The sequence below is a fragment of the Struthio camelus genome, chromosome 2 (assembly GCF_040807025.1).
Source record: "Struthio camelus isolate bStrCam1 chromosome 2, bStrCam1.hap1, whole genome shotgun sequence".
In the NCBI taxonomy this organism is placed as follows: domain Eukaryota; kingdom Metazoa; phylum Chordata; class Aves; order Struthioniformes; family Struthionidae; genus Struthio; species Struthio camelus.
Window position 1 is genome coordinate 24,944,550 of NC_090943.1, and position 23,523 is coordinate 24,968,072.

At 41.5% G+C, this 23,523-nt stretch overlaps 1 protein-coding gene across 5 annotated transcripts; it reads left to right on the forward strand.

Moving 5' to 3' along the window:
- Positions 1 to 562: 562 nt before the first annotated feature.
- CROT (carnitine O-octanoyltransferase) lies at positions 563 to 22,023 on the forward strand. 5 transcript variants are annotated; one of them, XM_068934701.1, is made up of 17 exons: positions 563 to 692; positions 1,311 to 1,434; positions 7,425 to 7,549; positions 8,401 to 8,582; positions 8,772 to 8,896; positions 11,650 to 11,758; positions 13,755 to 13,848; positions 13,942 to 14,067; positions 14,516 to 14,617; positions 15,236 to 15,319; positions 15,431 to 15,538; positions 15,812 to 15,942; positions 17,310 to 17,433; positions 18,718 to 18,796; positions 19,611 to 19,704; positions 19,875 to 19,994; positions 21,073 to 22,023. In XM_068934701.1, exons 2-17 carry the CDS (start codon positions 1,320 to 1,322, stop codon positions 21,191 to 21,193), a joined length of 1,839 nt encoding a protein of 612 aa, XP_068790802.1. In that variant the 5' UTR covers positions 563 to 692; positions 1,311 to 1,319; the 3' UTR covers positions 21,194 to 22,023. The 5 variants fall into 5 exon arrangements, with proteins under 5 accessions (XP_068790802.1, XP_068790804.1, XP_068790806.1 ...); XM_068934703.1 differs by having other exon boundaries at positions 609 to 692; positions 1,284 to 1,434; XM_068934705.1 differs by lacking the exon at positions 563 to 692 and adding an exon at positions 967 to 1,191 and having other exon boundaries at positions 1,284 to 1,434.
- The last annotated feature ends 1,500 nt before the right edge of the window (positions 22,024 to 23,523 follow it).

Here is a 23,523-nt window from a genome sequence, read left to right on the forward strand (position 1 = left end):
CTGCATGATGCCCACTCACAAAGCAATGGGATCGCTTACCCTGGGGAGAGGGGGAGGAGCCCCTCAACACCAGCCAGGGCTTAACAGCTGGTATCGCAGCCCACTGGAGCTGTAAACCAGTGATACAAGCACAGCCCACTGGGGATACAAGCTGGAGAGGACCCCTCACATTTGCAGCATCCTCTGACTTGTGCTGCCAGGAGAAGACCCAGGCACGCAGGTAGGACAAGTGCCCACGTGAGGCAGAAACTCCCACGGTGGTTCTGCTGCGTTTTCTCCCCTTGTCCTTTTATTTACCCCACCCTGGCCACGGGCTCTGGCCCTGCCGAGCGCACAGGCGGGCTCTCCCTGCTCCCTCCTTCCCCCAAGCCCCCGCCGAGACCCTCGGGGCAGTGACTCGGCCTGTCTCACGGGCGTCGCTGCTCAGCTGCCGCCCGCCCCCAGCACACACACTGCTTTGACCCTGACTCGCCCCCCCAGAATCACTTGATGTCGCCTTCTTCCCTGCTCCCCTGGGCCCCGCCGTCCCCCCGCCGGCCCGGGCAGTGGGCCGCGCAGCCTGCGCCGGGCCGCCCCGCCCCGCCCGCCTTCCGGGCCCGAAGCGGGGCAGGGGCGAGGCCAGGCAGGCGGCGGGCGGGCGGGCAGACGGAGGCGGCGGGAGCCAGCTGAGCCTGGGCCTTGGCTAGGGCGAGGTGAGCGGCGCGCCGCGGGGGGACGCGGCCGAGCCCCCTTGGCCTCCGTCCTCGGGCAGCCGGGCCGCGCTGGCGGGGGCGCTGGGCGGCGGATTGCTGCGCGGGCAGGAGGCGGCTGTGTGCGCCGGCCCCCGACCGGCTGGGCCTCTCCGGCGCTGCTGCCCCGAGCCGCTGTGAACACCGGCGCGGTGCCCAGCCGTGCGCCGCCCTGCCTCGCCCGCGGAGGCCCCGGCCGGGGCGGGGGGGGGGGGGGGTTGGGGTGGCCGGCAGAGCTGCCCCTCGGCCGCGGGCGCCGGCCAGCCGTGATGGCGGCCGCTCGCCCGGCGGCTCGCCTGTGCCCGGCCGCGCCCTGCCGGGCGGGGCGGGGGCGGCTGGCTGCTCCGCCGTCGGGAAACTGCGCTGGAGCTTTGTTCGTCGCCGCGTAACCGCGCTGTTCTGCGTGTCCTCTCGCAGCCGGAGAGTTCTGCCCAGAAATCCGCGGCTCTGGCTTTGTCAGTAGGTGCGCTTCCGCGATGCGTGTTCTTTTTACCCCGTGAATAGAACTGAAAGGGGAGATGCCACACTAATTCTCTGAATTGGGCTTCGTAACAGGCTGTTGTTGTTAACGTTGTGCTGCAGATCCGCATCATGGATAAGCAGGTGCTTGAATCCTCGGAAGAGCGCACGTTTCAGTACCAGAACTTGCTGCCTTCGCTGCCAGTGCCTCCCCTTGATGAATCTTTAAAGAAATACCTCGAAGCAGGTAATGACTTGCTGTTGTACTAGTAGCGTAGCATGTGCAGTGGTATCTGTAGGCACAGGTTTTATCAGCTGCTGTAGTTTAAAAAACCAAAATCCAGGCAGGTTAGGGCACAAAAGTTCTTTTTAAGGTCCGGAACAGGAAACTAATAAGTGCCAGTGCAACCTGAGTACAAGTTCCCATCTTGTCCTTACTTGTCTCTCTTCAGCATGAAAGGAAATCAGGTATGTGTGAAGGTTGTTTTATGGGTATTTACCGTCCCGCTGAGGGCTTATCTTTTTGCAGCTGATCCAATAAAAACTACTGCCCAACAAATCTTGTTTTGCCTGATGACTTCTTTGCTTGTTTATGACTGTGTTTGCCCGGGATCTTTGTGTAAAAAGGGGATTTCAAGATCTTTTTTCATACTTAAATGAATTTTCTTTTTTTTTTTTTTCATGAATACTAGTAATTATATAGCCATAAGGAAAGGCAGTGGTGTGCGTTTTTGGATCGTCTCACTTGGCAAGATTCCTGCCTTGAAGTGTTAGCTGTCTAAACAAAATAGCAGAAGAGAGAAGTTTTGTAAGCAGCATCAATGCAGATGTGTCTAGCTTTGTTTATGAAGTAGAGCTGATTGGTTGGTTCTTTGTTATCCTGTCAGACCTTGATAAACCAGGGAGGACAAAGTTGTGTTGCACAGTATCGTCCGGAGATTTTTTTTTTTTGTATGTTTCTTTAATCGTTTTCAGAACTCAGAGACACTGAGCTTTTCTCTGAAATGTCTGCTTTGTCTTACTATCTTACCCATAAGACAGAAGTGTCAACAGACTAAAACGTGGCATTCTGTCCTTAGCAGAAACAAATATTACACCATAAATTCCCCTTGCTGAAATACCAGTCCCTAAATTCCCTTTGAATTCCCTTCTGTTCTAATTGAGTGCATTAGAAATTGCCTGATGGACGGTAACAGTGATAGGAGAATGCTCTTTGTTCAGTTATGTCATCGTGTTTTGATGGTGAATGTTGAAATGGTGGCTTTAGAGAAGGAACATTGTGTGGTGTGCATCAGCACAATTTCTTTCTTTTTGTTATGACACAGGTAACCGGAATTACATGTGCTGTGATAGCAGAAAGCAGGCAATAACAGAATTGCCGTTTAGAACTCAATTTTGTAAATCCAGCTGGGCTCTCTAAGTTAATAAATAACTTTTTCCTGGAGTAATGAAAACCGACTGAGTGTTTGCTTGCTCTCTTTGTCTGATTCTTATCTGTGTTTTCATAGATCTCTCCTCAGTTGCATTTTGTTTTCATGCTGAAGTTATTTCCTTCTTACTATGCTATGTACATTAGCCATTCTATAACTTCTGTTTTCCTTGTGGCCCTCTCAAGTCTCAGTAGGAGCTGGAGGAAAGTTAGTCTAATGCTTGTTGTTCTACCACAGTCTTTCCTTGTACACTTCCCCTAAAGCCACGTTCTGCAATGCACGACCCTGGGAGCTAGCAAGGTCATTCTGAAAGCTTAAGCTCTTCATCTGTTCTGTCCATGGGGGTGGGTGAAGGAAGGGAGATGCTTCTGAAGAATGATTCAGAGCCCCCAAACGACCCTGCAGAAACACTCTGAATCATTCTTTGCCTGTCCTCTGTTGGTTGGAGGAGGACCTGGGCACTTAATGTGAGTCATTTTGCCTGCTGATAAAGTTATAAGGATATACTTACCTATTTAAAGCCAGTCGACTGTACAAGCTGGACAGAGTGAGTTTTGAAATGTGCCATATTTAGCGCTTCACAGCTGCCTCTGCTTTGGAATCAAAATTTCTAACCTTGTTTTGAGTGGAGGCGTTGAGCAGAGGAGGTAGAAGTAGCCACAGCATGTAGCCTTTCAGCTCACCCCAGAGGCTGAGACTTGGAATCTTGGACCCCTCAGCCTGAGAGTGTGAAAAACCAAAGCTCCCACTTTCAGAAGGTACCCCAGCTATACAGGTAAGGCTGTCTTGCACAGCGTACTCCTTGTTCACAGATGGAGCTGAGCTCCTGTGCAGAAAGGAAAACAGGATCTGTGGGCCTAGAGAAAGTGACAAGACAGAAGTTGCACTGAAGTCTAATGAGAGAGGGACTGAGTTCTACTCCTTCCTCCTGGTGCTGTCTCTGCATCTCATCAAATAGATTTCAAGTGGAAAATGGGCACGTAGTCATAGAATTGCATAGGTCGAAAGGGACCTCCAGAGGTCATCTTTACCAGCTTCCTGCTCAAAGCATGTCCAGTTAGAGGAGGTTGCTCAGGCCTTGCCCAGCTGGGTTTTGAATGGGATTGTGGAATCCATCCACAAACTCTGTCTCTGGGCAACCTCTTCAGGTGTTTGACCACCCTCATGATTTAAAAAATATATATATTTTTTTTTCCTTAGATCTGTCTCGAGTTCATTGTCTGTTCTCCTATTCCTGTGCATCTCGGAGAAGAGTAGAGCTTTATCTTCTCTATACTATTCCATTTGGTGGTTATAGACTGCAGCAGGATCTTCCCTTTGCAGTCTCTTCTTAAACTGAACAGACTCGATTCTCAGCCTCTTCTCACCATCGTGAGTTCCAGTCTATGTTGGTGACCCCTTGAACAGGGACCAAAATCCAGTAATTTTGATTATTTTCTCTTTTTTTGTAGATATGTGCATATTGCTGTGTAGTGACTGTGTAACCTGAATAAAAGAGGATGATGGCTCTCTTTTACATTGTGTGGTAGTAAGGTCACCCTCCCGGCACCCTGTCTGTTGGACTGCGCTCAGGGTGGGAAGGGTCTGGACTCCAGGTTTTCCGTATCCTAAGTGAAAGCTATAACTGCTAAGCTGTTACAGTGTAGGTGGATGGCTCTATCTCTATCATTTCTTTCTGCGTCTATGTTCAGAACTGAAGTTAGTGCAATTCAAGCTGCATGTAGAGAAGGTCTAGATATGCTAGGTAATGCCTGAATGTGCTTAGCTGATCCTGTCCAGCTGGGCTGTAGATGAAACTCTGGTACCTTTCCACTCATGGTAGTGTTGTGATGGAATTTATGGAGACCATAATGAATTTTAAACAGATGCACTGAAAGGGGGTATTCTGACTTGTTGCTTAAGGCTCTCAGAATCCGTTTAAAAAGGCGTTTGTATATAGAATCTGGCCCTTTCTCTCTCTCTGTTTCTCCTGTAGAAGAGGAAAAATGTCATTCAAATTTGCATTAGACTGTTGTGTAGTAGCATAGGAAAGTTGGGATGTAGCTGAAAATGGATTTTTGCTTTTCTCATTGAAAAAAATACTGCAAAATACTGAAATTCCTCTTATGATTGGGATAAAATTTGAATTATTTTGAGAAGGGACAAGAAAGACTTCCCCTTGGTGGAGGAGGATCAGGTTAGGGAACATCTAAACAAACTGGGCATTTGCAAGTCCGTGGGACCTGATGGGGCGCACCAGGAGAGAGCTACCTGATGTCATTGCAAGGCCACTCTTGATAGTCTTTGAAAGGTTGTGGCGATTGAGGAGGTTCCTGAGGACTAGAAGAAAGCAAACATCACTGCTCTCTTCAAGAAGGGCAAGAAGAAGATTATGGGGAACTGCAGGCCAGTCAACTTAACCTCACTCCCTGGGAAGGTGATAGAGAAAGTAATCCTGGAAGCTGTTTCCAAACATATTAAGGACAAGCAGGCGACTGGGAGTAGTCAGCATGGATTTACGAAGGGGAAATCCTGTTTGACCAACCTGACAGCTTTCTGTGATGAGAATGACTGGCTCAGTGGGTGACAAGAGAGCAGTGGATGTTATCTTGATTTTATCAAGGCTTTCGACTGAATCTTCCATCTCCCGTAGCATCGTCATAGACAAACAGGTGAAATGTCGGCTAGATAAAAGGATCTAGGGTGAGGTGGATTGAAAACTGGCTGAACCGCCAAGCTCAAAGGATTGTGATTAGTGGCACAAAGTCCAGCTGGAGACCAGACACTAATGGTGTCCCCCAGGGGCCAACGCTGGGGCCAATACTGTTTAACATCTTCATTAGTGACCTGAATGATGGGGCAGAGTGCACCCTCAGCAAGTTTGCAGTTGACCCAAAACTGGGAGGAGTGCTTGATACCCTGGAGAGTTGTGCTGCCATTCGGAGGGACCTCAGCAGGCTGGAGAAACGGACGGATGAGAACCTCATGAAGTTCAACAGAGGGAAGTGCCAAGTCCTGCATCCTGGGAATAAGCCCATGTACCAGTACAGGCTGGGGGCCAGCTGGCTGGAAAGCAGCTTTTCGGAAGAGCTCCTGGGGTCCTAGTGGGCAACAAGTTGCCCATGAGTCAGCCATTTGTCCTGGTGGCCAAGAAGGCCAAGGGTATCCTGGGCTGCATTTAGAAGAGCATTAGTAGCAGGTCGAGGGAGGTGATTCTTCCCCTCTACTCAGTGCTGGTGAGACCACACCTGGAGTACTGTGTCCAGTTCTGGTCTCCCCGGTACAAGAGAGACATGGCGCTACTGGAGCGAGTCCAGCAAAGGGCCACAGAGATGATTAAGGGACTGGAGCATCTGTCATACAAAGAGAGGCTGAGAGAGCTCGACCTGTTCAGCCTGGAGGAGAGGAGGCTCCAGGGAATCTTACCTACGTGTTTAAATACCGGATGGGCTGGAGTAAAGAAGATGGAGCCAGACTTTTCTGAGTGGTGCTCAGTGACAGGACAAGAAGCAATGGGCCCAAATTGGAATACAGGAAGTTCCATTTAAACATAGTAAAAAAACTTCTTTACTGTGCAGCTGGTCAAGCACTGTAACAGGCTGCCCCCAGAGAGGCTGTGTAGTCTCCACCCTTGGAGATATTCCCCAACTGGAGACAATCCTGGACAACCTGCTCTAGTTAACCCTGCTTTGCGCAGGGGGCTTAGACTAGACAATCTCCAGAGGTCCCTTCGAACCTCAACCATTCTGCAATTCTGTGAAGAAGAAAAAGGAGTTGCAGGCAAGTGGTCGTGACAGCAGTAAGACATAGTTGTAAGGAAGTCAGGTTTTAATTCTACCAGGGTAGGTGAGTATTTCAGATCCTGCCCAGCTGAAACGGCTTTTGTTACTCCTGGAAGCTGTATTAGAGATGATACAGATACACAATTAGTAAAAATTGAACCAGTACCCTTCCGTGTTGTTTAACAGCTATAAGTAGATCACTCAGGGTTAACACTGTAGCAGCACAGACAAGAAAACAACTGGTAATAGTGCCGGGCAGCCTCAACAATGAATCAGTCCTTGTTGTGAAGGAGTTGAACAAGCAGAAGAAAAGAACACCATGCCATGCGCCTATGACTTCGTAACCTAGGTATAAAGAAAACACCTTGCATTATATGCAAAGTGAGTATAAGGAAACAATTAGATGTGTCGGTATGCAAACTGACGATCAGCATTGCCTCTTACTGTTACTGACCATAGATGTCGTGGTAAAAAGGTTTTAAGGAGCGTTTTGGATGAAAATGAGGAGTAATTTTACCTGTTTTTACAGAGAACTGTAGCCCATGTGGCAGGTGTTCTGAGAGAAATCCAAAGGTATTTTAAAATATAAAAATGGGATAGTAGTAACTGCCATCAGTGTCAGTCAAAGGTAGGCATTAACATTGGGATAGTGAATGAGAATTGATGGCCGAAGTGCTTGTAGACTGTGAAGGGCCTTGAAAATGTAAGCAAGTGGCTTATAGTTGGTGCAGTAAGGTGACAGAAACGTATGGCTCAAAGTATGTGAACTCTGTTTGGAAGTTAGTATGAGTTCTTTGGCAGTATCTCCAGCTACAATCTTAAATATACTGGATTTAATTATCTATTAGATATTTAAGATTTTCAGCAACTGATTTAATTTACTGACATTTGTGTTTGTTTAAAAATGTGTGTCCCTATTAGAGCATGCTGTGATTTATTTACAGCTTTTAAAGAGGTGCTTTCATCCCCTCCTCTATCTGTGAATATCTGAATCTTAGGATAAATCTCAGTATGCAGTTGTCTTTAAAAACATTTCCTTTTTACAGTGAAGCCATTTCTAAATCAAGAAGAATATCAAAGAACTGAGGATATAGTTAAAAAATTTGAAAATGGGATTGGAAAAGAGTTGCATCAGAAATTACTGGAAAGAGCTAAAACAAGAAGGAATTGGGTATGTATTTACAAACTTAAGAAATCATAATTTAACTTATTTATCAGTTGGATATATATGTTGCTGCATCTGCTTCACTAGGATAGAAGATATTAGCATCTGTTTGGAGAAAAAGTGGAAAGTTGGTTTTTCAGGATCGAATTCTGTGAGGCGTTTAGATATAATCCTCAGTCTTAGAATCTTCATTATATCTGCCACTCGGCCTGCAAACATGAACATTCTTCTCATAAAAGTGATTCTCAAATGTGAGTGACTAACTGGGTGGCTGTTGAAATGCTTTCTCTTGTCTCCTCTATCACCTCCTCCCCTGCAAAAAAAAAAAAAAAGCAATTTTGAGTTCTTTTTTTTTCCTTTCCTGATGAATCTACGTATTAGCATTGTAAAACTGTCTCTCAGAAGAGAAAGGCATACAAGGGGGACTGTTATCAAATGGAATTTATGAGAGCTCTGTAAATCTTAACATGGCACACAGCAGGGATTTTCAAATCATGATAGAAAAAAACAAATTATGAACTCCTTGTCCCAGATTCTCACTCACACAGATCTGCTCTCCTTCCATTTTTTATGAAATGGTCCCTCTGGTATTCACAGCAGCCACAACTGACATCTATAGGTGGTTAAGCAGATGGTGAGTATCAGGGAAGAACGCTTTGTAGAAATTTACACTTTAATAGCCTTAAACAGTATTGAGTTTTGTTTTGGCGACTTGAAAAGAGAAGGGCTAGATGCGCCATTGCCCTCAGCAACTAGCTTTTGAACCGCTGTCCTGCCTTCTGTTATATAGGAGCTACTATTCGAAATATTAGTTATGCCTAAAACATACTCTGATGGTAAACCTTTTTCATTTTCAGCTGGAGGACTGGTGGCTGAATGTGGCTTATCTTGATCTTCGCATATCAACGCAAATATACTGTAACATTGGAGGCCCTGGCCCCTTTATTGAAAACTACTGGCCAGCCAAAGAAGGCACTCAGATAGAGAGAGCATGTGTTTATATATGGCACACCCTGAAATACTGGAATCTATTAAGAGCGTAAGACTTCAGTGTTTAGAATCAATTATTTCTTCTTAATGGTCTGCGTGTACTTGAGTCATGAAAATATGTTTGTGTTCGTTGGCATAAATTCTTTGCAATAGAGGATGGGCTTGTCTTACCTTGATTGACTTGCATAGCTATTGCGTGTTGTACTTAGTTAATTTTTTTGTATTTTGTTTACTATAGAGAGAAGGTGGCAACAGAGAGATCTGGGAATGCTATTTTGGACATGAACCAATTCCGAATGCTCTTTTGCACTTGCAAGATTCCTGGAGTTACCAGAGACTCAATCTGCAATTATTTTAAAACTGGTAAACAAATGCAAATTGTGGGTTAATACAAGCAAATGATTTTCCATTAGGGGGCTAACGGAACGGTCATTACAATCATAAAATATTTGCTTTCTGAAGCATTGGGTCGGATACTGGTTTTTGAATGCTTATGTAGGGAATCAAATAATAAATCTAACCTACTAATGCCCTTCTTGGTGTAATGTTTAGTATTTAGTTAATGTTAAAAGAAGACTTTACTTCAAATAGTATGTTACCAGCCTGATGCCCGTAGCAAGTGCGCTAGCATTAAGAATTGGAAAAAGACAAATGCGGTGTGTTACAGATGTGGGTGAATTCCACGTATAAAATGGACAGAATTTCAGCCTCATTTGTAGTTGCATCTTTCTTCTCACAGTGATTTTTGTGGAATATGCTCCCATATAGTTTGATGGGATGCTTCCTACTTATTTTCTGTCGTCGTGCCATTTCATGGCTTGGTCACGTACTTCCCTTTTCGGTTTTGAAAGTATTCCACAGTGATTCTCTTTCTCTCCCAGAACAGTTCTCTGGGCTACAGGGTCAAGAACTAGAGAAAAGGTGTAATGATCTTATTCATCCTCCACTAACAAATCTTGTAATATTAGTAATCAGCTGACTAAAATCATACGCATAGTCTGATTCATCCAGAGGTCTTCAGGAGCATTCCTCTAGTGAATCAGGGGAGATGTGAATTCCTGCAAAACTCTGGACTTCTAGCAGAAAGAGGGATTGCTTTGGTCGATATAAGTTATTTAAAGAAACTTCTATACAACAGAGCATGATGAGAAGATAGAGGGTTGCAGGCAAGTTTCAGTTTTTTTTAACTTAAGGTTACAATGGAGTCAGTTTAAATACCAGAGTATAGAATAAACATCCAGATGGTCAAAACTCCAAACATCCTGTTATGATTACACTTATCAAGCAAAGCATTAAGCAGCTGTGATCCTATGGAGATACAAGTCATTCATATCCCTTTTCTGCTTTAAAATATTCTAAGATGTTTGTTAAAGGATCTTACTTCATCGCTTTTCACATGTCATATGCAGCAGGTGAAATTTATTTCCATGTAGATTGTCTGCCTCCAGATTAAATATTTAGTTCAATTAGTTGTCTTGGTTCTCTCTGTGATTGGTGGAGAGATATGAATACCTCCAGAGAATGATTCAGGTCATCCAGATATGCAGGTATCTAAAATAGGCAGAAGGAATTGCCTGCTGGAGAGGGATCTCTTTCTATTCTTTGGCTATAGAGAGGGTTAGCATAGTCTGAACACATAAAGTAGGATTCGAACTGTGGAGCGAGACAGCTAAAAGTTGACAGCTAATGTTGGCTTGATGTCGAATATCCCACTAAAATGAAAGCAATAGAGCCTGATCAGTGCCTCAGAGAACTGTTAGTTCATCCTGCAGCACACGCTTTAATGGAAACAGATGAAGAGCTTCCTAGATTTCATTAAGTGTTTTGAGTGGGTCAGACACTTAATTCTAGGTATCATAATTTCCATGCTTAATTCTGCTCCTTGCTTTAGACAGATAAAGTTAGGAAGATGCTGCCTAACGTATGCTAATTCATCATCATCCTTTATGGTTTTTTTTATGTTAGAATATAACTTCTTGATCTGTGAAAATGAAGCTCACATGAAATAATAGATTTCCCCCTGTCCTTAAATCAGACATGTCTAGATTTGTATTGTCTGATTTGGAAAGTAGGTACCTTATGTCTAAGATTAAAGTTTTTGTGGAGATACATTCAATGGAATGCTTGTGAATAAAGCAGCATGCATTTCTCCTTTTTCCCAAGACAAAGGTCTGGGCTAGACTACACATAGCACAGGAGCTTAATTTGAGAAGAATGTAACCATGTTTCCTGGGGTTTTAACATCTGTTTTTTCTTAGAACCTTTTCCTACTCTTTAAGTGTTACCTTTATATATGGGTGGATTTGGTAAAGCAAGATGGTGGCTAGTGTGGGCCAGCATCACCTGTATTTCTGTATAGGGGCCAAATTTGTGTGTCAGCGCTCCCTTTTTACAGATTTGCGTGTGCTGATTAAGTCCCATTGACTTGTTTTTCTGTCTGAGTTCTTGAGCTGCATATCTGCAACTGGCTGCATAAACACGGTGAGAACTGAAGGATTCAGTTCAGTTTCTCACATATAAGTGCCATTTGAGACTCCTTTAGGTTTCCTGGAGTTCAGAAGGGCACAGGTTTCATAGGTCCTGTATTATACCGGGGGGTTAGCAGATGCTTTAGATACTTAAATGCATGTCACATGGCACTGCGTGTTTTTGTATGGGCAACTGAGTCGAGCAGTGTCTCAGTGACATGCTTATTGCATTATATTCATATTTACTTAAAAAAAAATGTGCAATGATCTTAATCTGGTCAGCTTTCAGAAACTAACACTTGTTTTTGCAGAATGTTCCTGCCTACAAGATGCACAAATAACTGACTACTAGGTTATAACCATGACTTGAAGTAGTTAATAACAGTGAAAGCTATGTACTTCCGTAGATTTTTTTCCTGACAGTTTTAAAAAAAAATTTCAAAACTGCTCTAAAATCATGCAGTTGGTCTGTGAAAGTTATTCTTTTGGTCTCGGTTCCTGTTTTTAACTCTATAAAGTCTGTTTCATGTTGAACAAAAATGGGTCTACAGGTCTCACTGAGTGATCTTTTTCCTGTATCTGTCACTCACTTTATCGTCAGTGTTGGGTTCTTATATTTTGTTTTGTTTTGTTTTTTCTTCATTTCAGAGACTGAAGGTGAATGCCCGTCTCACTTAATAGTCCTGTGTCGAGGCCGAGTGTTCGCCTTTGACGCTGTACATGAAGGCAATATACTGACTTCTCCAGAGATTTTCAGGTTTTCAGACTATCCTGTTTCAACTAAGCTGTTGTTTTTGAGCTACATACCAAAGAGGGTCTCTTTTTCTCTGTTCCCCTCACCCCCCAAAATTGTATCCCCTGTAGCTGAAGGTTCAGATTTCAGTAAATTCTGAATCAGTGAATGGCATATTTTTGTTTTGAAAGCTGACAATCTTGTGCTTTTGTTATATACCCTAGAACGTCATGCAAAAATGAAGATGTTTCGATAGGGAGTGTGATTTGTGTGTGAAGTTTTTTGGCATGGACCTATCAGGATTATAAGTAACATCATTCCTTTCAAGACTAATCCATATTGATAATTCTCATTGCTACTTGATCATTGTCAAAGAAAAAGCACTGCTACCCTTTTGACTACATTTCAAACCTAGTACAGGTGTGGTCACTGTTGACAGGATTAGAGGGCTGCATTTCCTGTTGGTGAGTGCAGCAGAGACAGAAATGCTAGTATACAGTGACTGACAGTACTCTCTACTAGCTACAGAGCAGTGCAGCAGCATTTCACTCTCATTTCCTGTTTTTGTGCCATACCAGGGATAACCAGCCTTGTTTGTCCTCTTTCATACTCCTGAAATGCTGCCAAGGAGCAGAGAGAAAGAATTTGCCCCTTTAGATGGTAAATTTCAGTACTGCTAGTGCAACTAGCGATGTTTGCAGCTTTTCTCTGCCACCTCTCTTGTCTCCCAGTAAATCACAATTGTATGCGGATGTGCCAGTTTTTCAAATAGGCAATACAGTTGCAGCCACAAGCTTTTCTGTGCTGTTGGCCAGAGTCTGATATCACTTATACAGAGGCAGTTCCAGCGTAAAGTGTCTTCAGATCAGTTCAGAACCTCTACACGTCTACTTCCTGGAGAGGGGTTACATGTTTCGTCTTCTAGACGAAGAATTTACTGTGTTTGTGAAAGTGTCGCTTTTGGAGCGCGACAGAGGACTTTTGTCTGTAATTAACAAAAAATATGTCTGTTAAAATTAACAGGGTGACTAATTTCCTTAGGGAAGGAAAAACTATAGTTAGAGCACCTCAAAAATCACTTTTCTGGGAAGTCTGGTATTTTAAGGCTTGCACAACTTATTTCGTATTTCAATCTATAGTCCTAATTTCTGTCGTGGTACATGTTAGATCAAGCAAGTGACAAAGAAATAAACAAACAGAATGCAGACAAAAAACTGTGAAAATGTATTAACTCAGTAATACCCCAAACCTAAAGCTCTTTATTATCTATAGGGGGGACAGTTGTTTGTCTTTGATAACCTCATCGTGAGTGTCTTATATTTTTGACAACTGTTTAAGTAATGATCAGTGATGAAGTTTAATGAGCGAGAGTGCCACAACACAGAACAAGCAAGACTAGTGTCTGCATTCTTAAAGGTCTATAATTTGTGGAATGTCTTTCACAACAAAGGGAAAAGGAATCCAGAACTCTATGTGCAGGATTTGATTTGCAAACTAAAAATCCACTCTGTTAACAGCTCTTTAAAGTGTGAACGCAAGGAAAAGTTAGCAACAGAAGTATTCTTGTGTCATTCAGTCTCTCGATTTAGAATAAACTCTTTTAACTACTGTTCTGTTGTACATTTCAGGGTTTTTTTTTTTGAGTTGAAGTTTTGCCCTCATATCTAGGTAGTTGCTAGAAAAGCTGCAGAATTGCAAATGTCTGCTGCTAAGGAAAATTTGAGCTGTGCTGTTGAAGTCTTAATCTGGTTTGAAACTGGGTTAAATGCATAAAGAATACTTTAGGGTCATAATTGTTTACATGTCGGTTTGTACTGGGCTGGAAGCTGCAATTTGAACTAATCATTCTTGACTGAAAACGGAGCAGGCCTTCAGCTGCCCTTAGGTTCTGCAGGAGCTGATGGAACTTACTAAAACTTCTCATTAGCCTGTGAATGTAGAACAAAATTTCAAACTTAGATTAAAAAAAAAAAAGCGATCGTGATCTCATCTCCCTATTTTTTTTTTTTTTAATTTACAGGCAACTTACATATATCCAGAAAAAATGCCATAGTGAACCAGACGGACCAGGACTGGCAGCCTTAACAAGTGAGGAAAGGACGAAATGGGCAGAGGTTGGAATAATTCAGCAGTTGATTTTTCAGAAAAGTGTTGTAATTGCTGGAAATAGGGCATTTCACTTAGATCTCTCTTTTTATGCCATACAGATGCGTGAATATTTAATTGATCTTGATCCAAAAAATTTGACTCTTCTGGAAAAAATTCAGAGAAGTTTGTTTGTGGTCTGCCTGGATGATTCTAGTCCCCATGCAACTCCTGAAGACTACTCTGAGGTAGCTAAGGATTTTTGATAATTCTTACCTGGATGGTTGTAATATAAGAATTTCTTCTGCAAATGTGCATACTCTTTCTGTGGTAAAATAGCTCCTCTTGCTGCTCTAGAACAGAGAAAATGAGGCAGATAAGTGTGCAGATAGTATTTCTTGTTGATTCACAGGTATATTCAAGTAGTTCTAATTGTTAGACTATTGGAAGTGAGAATGGATGAAATCTACCTACGTAATCTGATAGCCCTCCATGCTCCAGGGTCTTCAGAAATATAGTCACCAACTTTTTACTACTCTTTTAATTTAAAACATGAGGCTTATAATCATGTTTTGTCTTCAGCTGATTACAGATGTCTTCTCTCTCAGACCAGCCTCACCATCTTAGTATAGGCTTGTTTTCACTGACAGAGTGTTGGCAGTCTACTCTACCCACGGTATGTAACTTTTTCTTTAGGTTACGAGGCTGGGGCTAACAGGTGATCCCACTATACGCTGGGGAGATAAATCCTACAATAGCATATTCTTTTCCAATGGAACCTGTAGTGCGTTCTGTGATGTAAGTTAAATTTTTTTTCCCCTTATAGACCTTTCAAGTGCTTCTTTAAGTGCTTCTTTACTGTAAACTTTCAGAGTAATATTTCTAGTGCGTTTAATGCATTCCTTTTTAGCACAGGCTTGTTTACCAGGTACCTTGTCTGGCAAACTTCCAAAAGCAGTCTGCTTTTACAGTGTTTGTTATTATACCATACCTGAATTAAGAACATGAGTTGTGAAATCATAATCTTATTTCTGAAAGTATTTAATGAGGGAGTTCCGAAGAGAGGAAATACATTGCACAAGGCGTATTAAAATTAATTCTTTGTATTACATACCTGTTTGCCGAGCTGTGTTTTCAGTCTCGGAAAACCCTTCTCGAATGGCCAGGATCCAACATCCTGCCCGAAGCCTGCTTCTCCGCAGCGGTGCTGTTTTGTGTTTCCCTATCTGGCTGCAGAGCAGTCAAAACAGTAGGTGGACTTACAGTAGTTCTACCTGTATTGTAGAAGAACTAGAAAAACAAGTCCAACACAGTGCAGTAATGCTATAGGAGAAAGAGTAGGGTAGGCAGAAAAAAGCAATTTGATCCACTTCCAGTTATATAAAAAATGTGATGTCTTGTCTTGTGTGATTCCAGCATTCCCCTTTGGATGCCATGGCTTTAATTACCATGTTATCTTATGCCGAAGGCAAGATTATTGAAAATGAGGGAAGGTGGAAGGTATGTGTTCTCTAAGCTTTCAAATGTGGTGGTTAATGTGTCCATCCTTATGTATAACGTTTTCTGTTTTCTTTCTTTCTTTCTTTCTTTCTGTCTCCCTCCTCCTCCCAGGGATCAGATAAAGTAAGGGATATTCCATGGCCAGAGGAACTTGTATTCACAGTGGACCAAAAAATTATAAATGAAATTGGACGTGCTAAGGAATCATATTACAAAAAGGTGGACTTTGTTGCTGCTTCTCTTTTTAGTTGTCACTGAAATTTTCATTCTATTTGCATGTTTTTATCTGGCCTTTCTCAATGCCAGAGAACAGGGAGGAATGTGTACTAGTGATTTTTGATTTGAACCAGGGGACTTACACCCATGATAAATTTGTTCCATTGTTTCAGTTTTTTTCTTTTTGAAGCTGAGTGTGTTTTATTCATTTAAATGGAGTTGTGATTTTTGCAGTTCTTGACTTCCTCTGTAGTTACGCCTGCTGTGGTTTGACAGGTATCTGACCTGCAACTAGTGAATTATGCCTTCACGTCCTTTGGAAAAGCATTGATTAGGAAGAAGAAACTTCACCCCGATACATTTGTGCAGCTTGCCCTCCAGCTGGCTTATTACAAATGTCATGGCCGGTAAGAAGAGTGCATTGCTCAGGGTAGGAATGAAAAAATTAGATTCTTGACAAATGGGATGGATCTGGAGATACAGAAGGCCCTGCAATGCCACCGCATAGTTTGCTGAGGTTATATGAGAGTGAAGAAGTAGTGTTTCTTTACTGTAAAAATTGGGTGGGGCCTTACTTTGTGCCACTGAAATCTATGGGGCTTGTGCCCTAGGATTCAGGAAAAGTGTGCCCTTCTGCCCATGGGGATTATGCGTGCACATATTGTGGAATGGGGGGCAGAAAACAATCCGTGAAAGCATGTATTAAAGCAGTAGAATGTAAATAATTGAGTAAATTCCTGACTCGCAGTTGATCAGGATTCTTTAATGCCAAACAGTTGCTCAGTTACAGCCACCAGCAAAATAGTTAGTCTTCCAAGCCTGTAAAAAGCCTCACAAACCTCACTCTCTCACTTTTTCTTGAGCACCATAGGATGTGAAGTTTGGGGCAGAATAATAGAGTGATAATAATAGATAGTGACCATCCAAATGCCTGGCTCTGTTTTGGGTATGTCATTTTGGTTTGTATTCTCAGTAAAAGGCAGCGTTCTTCCTGATGATGGTGCTCTCAAATTTCTCTTCTCTGGCTAGCACGGATTGTGGCTTCTGTGAGTTGTTACTGACCTGGCGAGTATTGCTTGCTTCAGGAAAAAAAGGTTTCGTTATATGAGCATGATGCTTAGTCACTAAGGGTGCTAGTCTCGTCAGAAGAAAGGTCACGAGCTCTCACAGTTCACAGAACACTGGAATAAATTAATTGTCTGCCTAAAATAGCCTGTAAAGCCTGTTTTAAAATCCCTTTTATGTGACATGTAAAGTACATATTAAATGGTAGACTTCCCTAAGGCTAGGGACCCTCCGGAGCAGCTACATAGATTGTGTTATGCAACAGATAAGGATCTGAACTTTTGTCTTTTCAAACATAAGCGGTATTTCCCAATGCTTTTATTTCAAGCGTATCTCATCACTTTTTGAATTGTTGGATGATGTAGATAGTTTCTGTTGTTGTTGTTGGAAGTACATAATGAAATTGAAGCTTGCATTGTTTCTGCTTATTTACACTAGAAACTGGTGGATCTGTAATCTGCAAAAAAATAACCGTGACAGTGCAGCCTTTTCAAGACATGATTACAGTACTGGTGCTTTTTCAGTCATTTGTCTCAAAAGCTTGCAGCTTCTTTTTAGATACAAAATTTTAAGAAAATTAGTGGCTTACTGATACGTATAATTGGGCTTAATGTGTAGGAAACTTCACAGAACTTTTTCCTTTAGAGAGAGAGAGAGCAAAGAGTTTTGTTGAGATAATGAGATACTCTTCCCTAATTTTTCTTCTTAGTCCGGGCTGCTGCTATGAAACTGCCATGACCAGGCGTTTCTATCATGGCCGCACAGAGACCATAAGATCATGCACTGTGGAAGCAGTGGAGTGGTGCAAATCCATGCTGGATCCTTCTGCCAGTGTAAATATGCTTTAACCATAATGCATTTAGAAGGCCTGTCATTTCCTCTGCTTATAATTCATTTTACTGTTATCTCATTAACAGGAGTTGATCTATTTCCAGTGCAAAAAATTTCAAATGTTGGGTTGCCTGAAGGCTGGCTCTGGTCTTTGTGACTGAGATGAGCTGTAATGTGTTGACTTGCTTTTATCTTCTATTCTATTCACCTTTTGGTTTCATATCTTAAGCTATATTTGCATTGGTTCCCACCCAGCTACTTTCTGAGGCATGTAAATCGATGTCTTCTGCTGTGGGGCTGTTACGTTGTTGTTTTATTTTAAGCGAAATGGGGAAATGTTAACCTAATTGGTGAGTCTGAGAGCAGGGTTGAACTCTGCTCGTGCCCTGTTGGCAATAGGGATGTATTCCAGCGTGTCTCTGAACAGCTGAACCAGTGACCTTTTCTCCTCCCAGCCGCTACGCTCCTGGACTTTGCCTGGCAAAGGATTTCATGCCTTTCTTGCCAAGTGAAAACTGTACAAAAGCTCTGCTAGATACTGCTAGGTACTTTGCAAAAAATACATTCTTTTGTCTCAGCTTTTCCTTTTTCCCCAGGTGAGCCCACTATCTTGATTTTTATCCAAATCCAGCAGTTACTGGCCAGGTTGCACACTGTCTGCTGCAGTCTTTCATACTATGAAAAAAGTTGCTTCTTAAGTAGGAAAAGAGCTACTGAGATCTAACATCTTACAAGTCTTAGGATCTTGGTTGTGCAGAGATGTTTCCCAAAGCATCTGTTACTAAAAGCTGCATTTGTTTTCTATTCTCTCCGTTTTTAACATGTAAATTTCAGTTTAAAATAGAAAAACCATTATGGTAGGCAGAACTGCTGGCATGGAAATAATGTTTCTATCAGTAGAGAGAAGTTGGGAATGCAGCTGGCATCTCCGTATGTTTTAATTAGAGTAAAAAAGAAAGAAAAAGCATGACAGAAGTGCAACCTCTTCACAGTTTGTTTTTTTCTTTTTTTGGCATGAAAATTGATAATCACTTACATGCAGCTGCACCTGCTAAAAAGCTAATGTGTTTTTAAATAAGTGATATTGTGGTAAATTGTTGATTTTGATTTCCGTAGTTCATAGTGGACACTTTATTGTTTCAGCTTGTTTGGGAGAGAGTGTGAAGTTAAGAATACTGGAATTGCTAGAATCTGTGAAAGGGGAAAACTTACTGATGTGTTTCCTGATGTGATATTCACCTAGATTTTGTTTTTTATTTTTACTTGTCTCCTCTTACTTTACACAGGCTTATCAACGGCAACAACTGATGCTTAAGGCATTTGCAAAGCACAATAAAATGAGGAAAGAGTGTGAAAATGGAAAAGGTATTTTATATTCAAAAATAATTGTTCTCCTAGTGAGTGAAAAGGGAATATTGCCACATGCAGATACCTTTCTCTGTCTCCTTGCTGTTAACCCAAGGAAAAACTACCCCTTAATAGTTTATATTTAAGTAATTTTTGGGAGAAGAACCAAATCCTAGTCTTTGCACCCTTCCATGTGCCCCAAAGACAAATTCACTTTGAGTATTCATTCACTTTTTCTGTTCTACTAAACATTATTCCAGAGTATTCTCTGGCCAGATAGTATACTTGACTGGAAAGCGAGACATGAAGTCTCTTAAGGTGGAGGAGAGAATTGGGTGGGATTCTGTCCCTCCTGTATTAGCACGTTAAGCTGTTCAACAAAGGAGAAGTAACAAAAATGATCACCTGATGAACCTTCATGCTCTCTCTGTCCTTCTTGCTGAGTTATGTAGGCGACTGTGGCCTTGAAAGCGTGCTGTTCATCCTTTCTAAGTAATTGCTGACAATGATTCAGTTTCACTGTGTGCCTCTTTGACTGAAATGGAAGTTTTCTTAGTTTTTGTTTTCCACAGCAACTGTTTTGGGTTTGTGTTACTTGGCTCATTTGCGTTTGAGCTAAGTGTTGCAAGCTGAATGTGATGAAGGCCTTAGATCAAACATTTGGGAAGTGTTTTTGTGTACTGCAGCCTGAATCTTGTTGGATTTTTCTGCACGGCTCAGTCATCTATCTGTCCTTGACTTGCTCTTTGAGCTTCCAGCTATCCAGCCCAGGAAAAGCAGAAAATCAGGAAACGGTGCTCTTAATGATGCAGTATTTGCATTTCTTTGACAGGATTTGATCGTCATCTTCTGGGTCTCCTACTCATAGCACAGGAGCAAGGACTCCCAGTGCCAGAACTTTTTGTGGATACTGCGTTTGCAACTAGGTAATTGGTAGTCTTGTCTTGTGAGGAATTCCTTGATACTGAAGATTTTGTTAAATTGGCATTAAGTGTGCTGATTCCGTGATCTGCAGAACAAAATAACTTTTTTGTAAAGGTCACTTTGTTTTAAGCTAGCCTTAAAAACATTGCTTTTATTTATTGTTAATTTACAGTGGAGGAGGTGGGAATTTCGTTCTTTCAACTAGTCTGACTGGCTACACTAGTTTTAATGGATCTGCACTTCCTATGGTGCATCATGGCTATGGCTTTTTTTATTCAATCAGAAATGACAGGTAAGAATACAATTTCATTTTGGGTTTAGCTCTGTCAGTATCACAAGGAGAAGGACGGCTAGAATGAGGGAAGGAAAAGACAGAAGAAACAAGGTTGAAGTGTCAGAAAGGGTTGTGAAGTGAGGTAGATGAGAAACGAGAATAGAGGCATTAACATTCTGGGAAGGAGTGTGTGGGAGGGTGGAAGGACAAACAGTGGCAGTGAGGTGAGTACCGAGGTACAGACAGTGAGCAGAAAGAAAAGAGCGAGGAAGATGAAAGAAGGAGGAATAGAAAAAGTTAGCTTATTTTAAAATAAGCTTTACTTTTAGAGACCATTAAAGGAACACATGCAAGTATGTTTTTAAAAAGTAGTAATTGACAGATGGTTATAGAGTATGGGGGAACGCACCGTCCATCTCTCTTGGCAGTGACTCAAAGCAGACCTCTGAGTAAGGAGAAGCTGAAACATCTGGATTCACTTTTTATAAAATGGTAGAATCTGAAAAGAACCAATTTTGTCTTTTTAGTCTTATGGACGAAAATTATTGCTTGTTCATCAGATGTAATAAACTACTTGATTATATTTATAATATATTGAGATTACTTGCTATTTTGTGATTTAGGTGTAATTTATATGACTTGTTTTTAAAACTAAATATGAATTTTGTGCAGCTTGTATTCAGTCTGAGACTACAAATCATTCCTACTTTGACCTATCACTCTGTATAGATAAATAGGTCTAGGTCTAGGTTTACCTTCATTGGGTTAATAGAAAAAAGTACTTCAAACCTTACACTAGTTGCAGAGAAGAAGTGTAATTCACAGTATTTTCAAAGCAGAAGAGCGATGCAACTAAATATGCATATAGAAGTGAGTATTGAAGTCGAAAAAATTACTGTTTTCAGGATCTGTCAGCATTATTGCTTACTGAAGGCACTGGGGGTCTGGATGCCTAACTCCTTTGACCGCTATGTTTATATGACAGTTTTGGCTTCAGAATGTGTGTCGATAATATGACATTTCAGGACAATTAGTGCAACTTGTTCTAGACCATGACAGTTAAGAGTGATAATTTTATTGTTTTCTATATTGATAGGATTGTTGTCACCTGTTCTTCCTGGAAATCATGTCCAGAGACTGATGCGGAAGTGCTATGTAGAACTGTGTTCCAGTGTTTTCAGGACATGTTACAATTAACAATTACAGCTCAGCTGTAAAGTTGGTAATGATGTAAAAGAGCCCTTGCAAGCTCACAAATTATGTGTAGTACTTATAAATGAAATGCTAGGCAAGAAAACTGTTATATTCATATTAAGACATTTAAAGATCTTTATTAAGTCTACCTATTTTTATGGGATTTACTGGTAGCAGTACCCATTTAAGAGTGATGTAGCCATTTGCAACATCAATGCAAGTAGTAGTACCTTATCTGTGTAGAACTATGCAATATTAAAGTATGCCTCAACAATGCAAGTGTATTTGAGAGACATGGCATTGGATATGGAGAATTTATGGAATTTTGTATTTGTGATCTTAGTAACATGTAGAGTACTTTTGTAATCTACAGATATTGTTTACTTCAGTGGAGCACTTAAATGTATGTCAGAGTAACCACACTGTCCTCATAGGTGATTGTGCTTCCTATTCATAGTGGTTTATGAAATAGAAGGGCTGTCTTCATCAGGCTATGCTTTATTTTATGAATGGGTTATCTTTCACTTTTGCTATTGGAATTATATCAAACGAATGTTCTATCCATGAGTGGGGGTGTTCCCACAACATTTGTTATATAGGAACACTACAATCTGAAATATTATTGAGAACTCCTTTTTCAAAATAAAAACAGAAAGCAGGATATTAATGGCAAGTTCCATAGAGTTTACATCTCCTAGTGAACTGTGAATCTCTCTGCTGCTTTACACTAATAATACACAATAAAAGTAAGCACTGAATGCAGTTTGATAAGTTTCTCAGGATTTTAAGATTCTTGATTCCTCTGTTTGAGTAGCTTTGTGTTTTTCTCTTATTAAAGCACTTCCAAAAATCACCTTTGTGTTGATTGACTGATTTATGGATTATAACAACTGAACTTTATGAAAGAGCTGATCCTGGGAACAAATGACAAATCTGAAGTCAAGATTCTAGAATACCACCCCCCTGTTTTCCTTCTTAAATGCTGGAGTTTTGGGAGAGTTTGGGGATTGTTTTACACCAGCACTTACATACTCAGCTAGCACAGGACCAGTCTCCTTGCCCTCTGGAAGCTCTTCAACATACTTTTTTTTTTTTTTTTTTTTTGCAGTAACAAGGTCAAGATCTTTCTTTTTATTTCCTTTGTGAAAGCTTGATGCTTCCCTCTGTAGCAGGTCAGGATATACTACACTGCTTCTTAGAGCCCACAGAAGCTAGCCTCATTTCAGCCTGCTTTGTCATCTCAACTTTGAATGGGCTATTTGTAGATCCTGTCTCCATTAAACCTCAGAACTGTTTATTGTTTAATGGCTGATTTCAGGTGCTCTAGAATTCATACGGAGTAAGAATGTACTCCTATTCTGAAGTGCTTATAGTTACTTACATCCAAACCCCCTCTCTCCCTCAGAGATTAAATGCCTTTCTGATATTGCTAGTTTAGCAAAGCATGCGTCTTTGACACTTTGTGGGACAGATTAGGATTTTGGATCAAGCTATGCTTGATGATTTTTTTTATAAGTTCTGTTTGATAGTTACAACCTTTCACCTCCCCAAAATTAGCTTAGTACAGCTCTTTGCAGCAGTGACAAATTTTGCTTTGAATATTCATGTCAGACAACTTGAAAGCATGAATATCCTAATTTTGTATTGATTTGTCTATTTTCCCAGGGATTTCTGAGAGCAGAGTAATCCTAGCAGAAATGTGGAAGAATAAATTTCTTCAAGGAATGTCATTTGATCACCATTGTAGGCAAATTTACTATTTAGTTGTAGTGCCTGTGCCTTCGCTCAAGGAACTGCAAACAAACAGTGTATTCAGAGAAGACAGAATTAAATTCAGAAAGTTGTTAGAACTTTTTATTTGCCACAGATGCATAAGTGGGTGAGTGTGGAGTTAAAATTTTAAGTCTGAGGGGATTCTGGAAAACAAATCTGGTCAATGGAGAAGGAACATAGGAGAGCAGAGGCTCTGATTTTAGATTTAGGTGGTTAAAATGTACAGTCCTATTGTCATGGGATAGGCACCATTTACTTTTAAGACATGGAGCTCCAAGCAGGAGGTTGTAAAAGCTGGATACAGCCATTACCACGTTGGTGAGCTGGGGATAGGAGCCAGCTTTCTGCAGTGATGGGACAGAGCCAGTTGCCAAAGCTGGTAGGCCCCCCAAGTTTGCGCATGCATTGAGAGGATACTCGGCTAAATTCCTTCTGCCCATGAATGCAGGTATGTGTAAGTGAGCAGTAGATGGTCATTTTCTTTCCAGAGACTATTTTTCTGAAAACTCTTCTGCCACTTACTAGCATACATCTTACTGCCACAGACCTCATCACTCACAAAAGTACTGCACACGTGATG